Source organism: Ammospiza caudacuta, chromosome 18, assembly GCF_027887145.1.
Source record: "Ammospiza caudacuta isolate bAmmCau1 chromosome 18, bAmmCau1.pri, whole genome shotgun sequence".
NCBI lineage: Eukaryota > Metazoa > Chordata > Aves > Passeriformes > Passerellidae > Ammospiza > Ammospiza caudacuta.
Window position 1 is genome coordinate 13,678,617 of NC_080610.1, and position 8,789 is coordinate 13,687,405.

The 8,789-nt window shown below is 41.0% G+C and overlaps 1 protein-coding gene across 2 annotated transcripts; it reads left to right on the forward strand.

The window, feature by feature from the left end:
* The first annotated feature begins 282 nt into the window (after positions 1-282).
* TCTN2 (tectonic family member 2) lies at positions 283-8,352 on the forward strand. 2 transcript variants are annotated; one of them, XM_058816775.1, is made up of 18 exons: positions 283-413; positions 1,141-1,254; positions 1,535-1,608; positions 1,741-1,936; positions 2,140-2,240; positions 2,488-2,684; positions 2,923-3,046; positions 3,536-3,671; positions 4,243-4,308; positions 4,708-4,836; positions 5,098-5,175; positions 5,483-5,563; positions 5,874-5,985; positions 6,360-6,463; positions 6,856-7,006; positions 7,652-7,777; positions 7,866-7,954; positions 8,147-8,352. In XM_058816775.1, exons 1-18 carry the CDS (start codon positions 332-334, stop codon positions 8,251-8,253), a joined length of 2,067 nt encoding a protein of 688 aa, XP_058672758.1. In that variant the 5' UTR covers positions 283-331; the 3' UTR covers positions 8,254-8,352. The 2 variants fall into 2 exon arrangements, with proteins under 2 accessions (XP_058672758.1, XP_058672759.1); XM_058816776.1 differs by having other exon boundaries at positions 4,711-4,836.
* The last annotated feature ends 437 nt before the right edge of the window (positions 8,353-8,789 follow it).

The window sequence follows — 8,789 nt, forward strand, 5'->3', positions numbered from 1 at the left end:
ATTCTACATTCTTTCGTGCTCATAATCAATCTTCCCAAACCATGCCCCGGGTCTGAGACCCCTAAACTTTATTATTTTCTTTTTTTTTTTTTTTTCTTACACACTTAGAGCTTGCTTGTTAGCGTTGCTAGCTCTGTTAGTTTGTAACCGGCCCCACCGCCGCCATCGCTCCCCGGCCCGCGTCCCCCTGAGGCGGCCCCGTTCCCGCCCTTTCCCCTGAGGCGGCCCCGTTCCCGCCCTTTCCCCTGAGGCGGCCCCGTTCCCGCCCTCCGCGTTGCCATGGCGCCGCGCTGGCGCTGCAAGATGGCGGCCGGGCGGCCGCCGTAGCGTTATGGGCGCTGCCGGCTTCGGGGCTCTGCTGCTGCTGCTGCTGCGGGCGGCTCCCTGCCCCGGGCAGCCGGCCGGGGACACCGGTGGGTCAGGGCGTGAGCGGCCGCAGTGAATGGCGGCCTCTGGGGGGCGGGGTGTGGGGATGGCGGTCGGCCCGCGGCGGGATCTGCCCGGGAGGGCGTGAGGGAGGCGGTGCAGGAGCTGAGGGTTCCCCTCCGGAGCGCGGTCTTGGGCGCCCCTTCCTAACCCGAACGTGCCCACCATGGAGTTTCTGCCGCTGCTCAGCACAGGGGGCAGGTGGAGCAGTTTATGTCGGACCTTTCAGCATTGGCAAAGTCTAGAAAGAAAAATTCAGTGAAACCCCCCACTCCGAACCCTAAACTTGGCACTGCGGCTCATGCAGAATGCATGAGCCTGCAGCTCCGGGATCGCAGGACATTCCTGGCACAATTCATGGCCCCAAGAAATTAAAAAGTGTAGCTGAAGTCAGCAAGAAATACTAAATATGGTGTTGTCTGAGCTGTGCAGTATCTGCGTGGGCTGTAAATGCTGTAATGTCATTTTACTGCCTGCTTACTGGGCATCTTCACACATGTGAACTTGTGGCATAGAAAGCTACACCCACTCCTCCAGGGCTTGGCAAGAATGGAAATACATCCCTGTACTAGGCATTACATGATATTTTTCTTCTATTTGTAACAATTTAAAGTCTAAGAGTGTAAGAATATAGCCCAAGCACAAATTCTATATGTTTTACAGATGTTACCTCTTTCAGTCAACTTATTTCTTTCTCTCTTTTTTTTTTTTTAGTCTTTCAGCCTTCGTTTATTCATATGTCAGGGCCCAGAGTCAATTCATTTTTTCTTGGCAATTCTTCAGGAGTTAATTTTTCTATAATTTTAAGTCCTAGAGATGCAGAGACAGGTAAGAACACTTCATCCCCCTTTCCCCATGTAAATAAATATGTTTGAATTGTTAATATTTTTTGACACAACAATTACTAGAGAAATGATAATGCATGTCATTTACTGTCTTAATAGTTACAGAAACAAGAATTTCAGACATTCCTGTAATTAACCTCTTAGTTCTCAGTTGTTTCTGTGTGAGCTGGGCCTGAGGGTGTACCTGAAGGCACAAGAGGAGTTTAAAAGCACTTCTCGTTTCCCAGTCCTTTCTAAATGACCTTTAATTTTTTTTTTTATAGGAAAATTGCAACTTGCAAATTGCAGTGGAAGTCAAAGAGCTGGAGACTGGAATTTGGATGTAACTCCTGGTGTGGTATGTAAAATACTGATTCTTCTCTTATTCCACTTCATTCCAGCTTCTCTCTCAGAAAAAGATGAATGGTATGGACAAGAGCAATTTCATACAAGCTATCAGAGCTGTCAGACTTTATTTTGTGTTTTCCAGAACATTTCCAAGGTGACTGTAAGCCTCAGCAGAAGTCTGGAGCTGTGTTTGCCCAATGCCACCGAGTGCTGCCCCTCTCCTCTGTGCATGGTGGAAACACTCCAGGTTTTAGCCTGCCATGGCTCAGTGATGCTGGCACAGCTCCTCATTCAAGCTGAAATATTTGCCAACTCTTCCTTTGCAGGAAATGTGTCAGGTAAGTGCCAAAGAAGAAATGGCATTTTGGCTGCTCTTTTCCTCTCTGTATGGAAAAATCGGGATTTGGGCAGCAAGAAGAGATACTGAGCAATCAATGGAACTAAAAAAAAGGTTTCTACACAGGTTAAACTGCAGTGTGTGTGTCTTTTTATTTGGATTTCAGTCCACTTAATCTGATTTTCTCTCCTATTTCTGTTACAGAAAATGCAACCATCATCCCAAACCAGGCATTTAAGCCCTTGGGCTCCTGTCCTTGCAACTTAACAGCTGGAGCTTGTGATGTTCGTTGTTGCTGTGATCTGGTACTTATTTCTTGTTAAACTTTGATTAAGTGTTTTCAAAGTTTCTAGACTCTCTTGTCTGAGGGGGGAGAGAGGTACTGAATGCCTCAGACTAGATGGGCCAGGGGGGTGTTTGGATATTCCTATATTTCTGAAGGTAAATACGTTCTCTCTACAAAGTTGCTTGATTTACCCGTAGGTTTGGCTTTATATTGCCATAAGTATTGCAATTACCTTGCTAAAGAGTGACCATTGTTTTCCCTTTCAGGAGTGTACACCAGACTTTCAGCAGTTATTCAGTGGATCATGTTTCCCTGGAGTGTTTGGTGGGGATGTAAACCCACCTTATGATCAGCTGTGCTCTTCCCAGCCAATGGAATACACCCCTGAGTGGTTTCCCTTCCTCTGTGTACAGTCTTCTCTTGACAACACACCATTTCTTGGCTATTTTTATCATGGCTCTATGTAAGTCTTAAGAAAATTTATTTTCTCATCACACTCTCATCACACTCATTACGCAACCAAAAATATAACCTTTGTATGTCTTGATAATGGAAGCTACTTTGAAATTGGGGTTTTAGGGTGTAAACCTTAAAAGGAAGTGGAGAAATGTCATTGGTAGTATATAAGAACAGGGGACATGAAAGCAAACCTGTAATTATTTGTGTGAGGTAAAGAGTTTAATTCTTAATCTTGTTTGCAGTTCTACACCCAAAGTTCCTTCATTTAAGATCCCTCTACAAACTTCTCCTGGGAAACCTTTCACTGGTTACAGAGAAGGAGATCCAGTAGTAACAGAAGAAGATGAGTATTTTACTGTTCCCCAGGTAATCCTTATGAGCTTTTGATTCCTCTTGGTTTGTTTGGAACTCCCTGCATCCCTCTCCTTATGGCTTTGCATCCAATTTCAGCAACTTGGTGTTGAGAAGTGGTGGGGTGTATCTGTCAAAAAAACCCCTCAACCAAACAAACAAAAAACCCAAACCAAAACCACAAAGTCATTATTAAAAGTAAACATTATACTTCCTCATCCCCTTGCAAAAGGTAATGCAGTTTGGAGACACTTGTTGGTTATAATTACTTTCACAAATGAAGTCATGGTGTACATTAAAACTACTTTCAAAGCTGTGCTTTTAAAATGTTCACCTCTCTTTTGCCAGAGGCTGAGGTGTTCTTATAACAGCAGATAGCTTGCTTGTCAAACTGTTATGTGTGGCTGTAGCTGCCCTACACATTGTGGGGCATTTTACTGACAAGTAATCTTCAAATGGAAAGCAAAGGGGTAGAAAATGCTCATTTCTGTGAACCCCCTGCAGCAATCCATGGCTGGACAGTGTGTTGGGAATGCTCCTGTGGCCTATCTCCACAACTTTGATGTCAAGTGCCTGACCAGTTTGGAGTCTTACAAGGAAGGCCTGCCCCACTCTGTGAGGATAAACAGTGGCACTGCAGGTATGCTGCAGAAACCCGAGCAGGAATGTGTTCCATTGTTTCTCAGAGCTGCTGGAACAGAACAAACCCCAGGGCTGTTGGCACAGTGGCAAAATGTAACATCTGTGTTATCTGATGGCCTTAGGTGTCCCACTGCTTCCCAGGATTTAGGATGTAAGAAATAGCAGGATGGGCCTTTGTGTCCCATTTACCTGTTCCTGGTGACTCATTTTCAGACTTGCAGAGCCCTTTTCTGTCAGGAGGGTGCAGCATCAGCGTTTTAGAGTGAGTGAGAAGTGATTACTCTCTGCATTACAAAAGCCTGTACTTACGGAGAGTCATTTTGGAGTTTGAGATAATATGATTACCAACATGAACATATTTTATTTTATGCTCCACAACTGTCTAATTTTGTTAGTCTATATTACCTCTGTAAGACCCACAGTTAATTAGCTCTGCTTTCAAAATACATAAACAGTCTGTGTCTTTACCAAAATGAATTTTCTAAATAATTTCCTACTCACTTTGCATAACAACAAGGATTGCACCTTGGATGTGAAAGCAGAAGCCTTTGTTTGTTTTTTGTTCTCAGACTTCATCCAACAAAATGTTATCTATAGAGCCATCACTGACAGGAGCAAATTCATCACTGAAAGTGGTAGGTCTCTTCCATTTAATTAATGTTTCTTACTTAACCTGGATGTTATATGAAATAGATTATTTTGATGTCTAAAATGTTTACCTGCTGCAATTCTTAGGAGGAATTTTGTATGTTATCTAAGACTGAAAAAGTAAACTGTTTTTTCCTGCAAAGCAGGAAGTATTTCATTTACTCTAGTCCATCACAGCTGGTCTGGAAATCAGGTTCCTTACCTTGCACACATGGGGGATTGCACCATTGCACACTGAAACAGTAAAATAAATTCTCAAAAAGGTGAATGTTGTAATTTCCAGAATTTTGCCAAGGTTTTAATGTGTTCTTTCTCAGCTGCAGTAGCAGAGCTTTCTAATTGGAATGCTTTTCATTATGACCTTTTCTCTTTTTTCCTTCTGCCAGAAGATCTTCTTGCTGCTGAGGTTCTGTGTCAAAATGTAACTTTTGCAGAACATTATAAATTCATTTGGAAAGACATGAACATTGAGCAAGTCAATGTCACTGTCTTCCTTGGAAGCTTATGTGATGGAGGTATCATGACATTTCTTTTATAATTTTTTATTTATTTCTTTATCTTCTGCATGGAAATTCTCTGATAGAATCTCTTATTTACTAATTCCTCTTAAAAATAAATTCCCTCGGACTCTAGAAAGAAAATTATGGGGTTATTTTCCATTAATTTGTGTTGACTGAATCTTCTGTCACTAATGAAAACTAGAAGTTTGTGCCCTACATAGACCATACATTTTGCTAATTTACTTATTTAAAAATCATACTTTTTTCTTCCACCAGAAATCCTGACACAAAGATTCACAGTTGAATTTCTAAGTTTAAACAGTACTCATGGAGAGGAACTATTTGAGAATCCAGGTATTAATACTTCATTTTGCCTCTAAAAGTAAAAACATTTGTACTGTATAGATTCTTATCAGTTATTACATTTTGTATTTCTTTTGTCCTTTATGTTGCCAGCCTTCACCTTCCTGCCTTACTGCACTGCCAATAGCAGGGAATGGTTCTTAGGCTTTTGTTGCATAGATATTGATTATTTAAAGTGAGGCCATTCCCACTGCAATGGAAATATCTTGTCATTTACTTCAAGATTGATGACATTTGAAACAATGCTAATGCTTATAGATTTTTGTGCAGTCTTGATAATTTACCCTTCTGTGTTTAGGGTATCAAGTTGGAAAACCAGTGAAAGCTGCAAATCTGAATGCTTCTGATCCTCTTGGAAGCCTGAACATTTGGCAGCCAGGTATTGGCTTGTGAGGTTACAACTTCAGTTGTAGTTAATGCTGAAATTTTGGAGCTTTATTTGGTTTTTGGATTTTTTAAAACATATTTTAGTTAAAGATCTCTGCCAGATTTTGTTTTTCTTTCCCAACCTTAAAGGTCAGTGAGAAAACCTTTAATGCTTTCTTGGAAAATTGAATGATTTGTATCTGGTTTTGAACTCTACCATGCTGAGTTTGCATTCTGATGTCTGATGTTTTGCACAAAATTGAAAGCTGGAGATCCAAAGGTGGATAATAGGAAAGCTCAAGTGAGATGTTTTCATTTCACAGCTGGCAGAGGTTTATGTGCATCAGCAGCTGACAGACCAGTTCTGTTTGGAGTAGACTCATACTCTGGGTGCATTCTGGAAGTTGACATTAATGAAGATTGCAGCTTCTTAAGGTGAGCCTCACAAGCTGATTGTTTATCCCTGTTTCATTCCTCTTGATTGTTATGTGACTGTCTACAAGTGCCTCCCATCAGCACTGGTACATTCTTTTTAATTATTCATGGGTGTGTTTCAGCTTTCTGTGGTTAATAGTCTCACTTCTGGTTTTGATGGGAAATCATAATAATGGTTTCACTCTTTACTCAAATGAGGATTGTGTTGGTTGCAATACTTTTCCATTTCTTCCCTTCAATAGTTGAAGTTTATTTTTGTTGTGCGATAACATCTTTCAGATGAAATTGACCTTAGGATACTGTAATACTGCAACCCAGAGTGGTGAGACAGTACAGATTTACATTCTGTGTGGTGTTACATTCTTTCTTTGCAGAGGAAACGTGACTGAGAAATTGAATGCATTAATACAAGCCACTCACATTGGAAAGAGGGACAATTCCAGTTACACTGATCTAAGTGACTGGGTGGAAATTATACGTAAGTGAGGCTTGTGTTGTTCTTTGTAGTCTAAATATGCCCATACAGTAAATAAAGCATGTCAAAATAAATCCAAATTGTAATTTCAAGTACCTAAAGCTAGTGATATGTGTGTCTGCATCCATCCATCCATCTATGTGTACACACAGGCACATAATTCAGTATGTCTGTGGATACTGGCATATTTTACTGCCAGCCTGTACTCATATGACTTGGTATTTATCCATTGATAAATTACTGCTTTAGGTGTTTTTTAATAGAGAGAAACATTTTTAATGTGCTCCTGTGTGACAGTTACCAGCATTTCACTGGGCTATGAGAATAATCTAATTATGGAATATATAATGTTTTCCATAATAATTACATTTAAATCCCTCTGTTCTCCTTTATAGGTCTTGATCCCTTTAGTTCTAATGTGAGCACTGGAGGCTTGAAAGGCTTTTGTCCAGATATTCCTGCAAACCTGAATATTCACATCATCTTTGCTAAGGTGGGAGCAGTGCAAGGGATTCCCCTGCAGGAAATTCTTGCTGTGCAGATCAGGTAAAGTGAGTTGTGTCTCTGGCTATCTGACAAATAAAGGCTTCATTTTGAGCCTTGCTTACCTAACAGATCCCAAATTAATTTTACAGACAAAAAGGGTGGGTTTTGTTGCTGGTTTTTTACACGCCTTTCACTTTGCAACTCAGATTCCTTTGATCACAACCAGGTTAGCCTTTCTCCTTCTGAAATGAAAATTAAAGAAAAAATTAATGATTAAGAGCAGATAATCCTTATACTTCACTGAAATATTAAATAAAAGACACGATGCTGCCAGCAGCAGGCATACACAGGGCATCCCATCAGGAGTCATGTGGTGGAAGCAACCAGATTGTCCTGTGTTCTGGTTTGCCCCATTGCAGAGCTCTTAAGAGCTGAGCTAAATGCTTTATTCTTTCCTGAAACAGGGAATTTTCACTCTGCAAACACTTCCCCCCCTCCACCAAGTCAATCCCTATCAAATCAGTGGGATTCTGTTCTGTTTTACCTCATTTCCAGACTGTGCAAGTTCTCCCCTTGTATGATGTGGAAAATCCAGGGATTATCAACCTCCTCATAAGTACTGTGTGCTTTGTCCTTTCCTGCTTGTGTTTAGGGTCTAAACTTCCATTTCCATCCCTCAGGCAATAGTTATGCTTTTTGTTACAGTTATTCAACAGTCCTGTGGCAGTTCCAGTGTGGGCTTGGCTGCAGAAACACCCTCAGCTTCCTTCCCATCACAGCTTCTGTTCAGTTCATTGAAGTCCCAGCCCAGCCCCCCCCTCCAGTGACCAGGTAGTTTTGGTACAAACACTGCTAACCTCCCATTTTGTTCAGCAGATGTAACATGAATTGCATTGACCAAAAAGTTCCTTTTTTCCAGGTATCAGAAGATTTATGCAGAGTTTGACTGCAATCAAAATGAGGTGTGCTGGCCACAACTCCTTTATCCACTGACACGCTTTTACACAGGTAAAATGATAAACAATGTGGGATGCCACAAAACATGGAAGGCCTTATTTCTTAGATAATCTTATCTAATTATGATGTGGGGAGTTGTCTGAAAGAATGCTTTTGCATACACTTCTATCTGTATCTTTTGGTTGTTTATAAACTAAAATTTAGCTTTCACATTGCTTACTTTTTTTTTTGTTTTTTTTTCAGGAGAACCATATTCCCAGTGTCTTGCTAAAGGCCTGTTTCTGGCATTTCTTGTTTTACTTGCAACAGTTATGAGTAACCCTTGGTTTTCTAAATTATGGAGCAGATAGGTAAAAATTATGGAGAAACACTCTTGGATTTTGTAGACAATTTATATAAACGTTTAAAGAGAGATAAAATCAATACTTCTACAGCGTACAGAAAATGGCTGTTACTTAAAACAAAAAGTAATAAATTATTTTTAAGCTCTAGACTCTTGTGTTTGGAGTAGCAAAGTGCAGAGTTGACTTCAAGAAGGTGGCAAGTCCAGCCCAGAGGCTGCAGCGGGTTTGGGATTGTCCTCATGGATGGACCATTGGCCTCTCAAGCTGGTTCTCTTCTCCTAAAACTCTTGACAGTAAACCCCCTGTGCCCACCTATTTTTGGAGCAGTGGGCAGGCTTCTCACACTTCTGAGAAGTTGTAGCCCTTCAGCTGTTTTCATGTTCTGATCTAAAATTTTCTTTTCTAGTTAATGCTTTGCATTGGTAACCTGCAGTGTCTGTGCGCAGAGCACAGAAAACATCCACTCATTGTCCTGTGCTGGTGAAAGAGAACATTTGGGATTTTCTTGTGGTTTGGATGGGCCACAAAGCTGAGGACTGGAG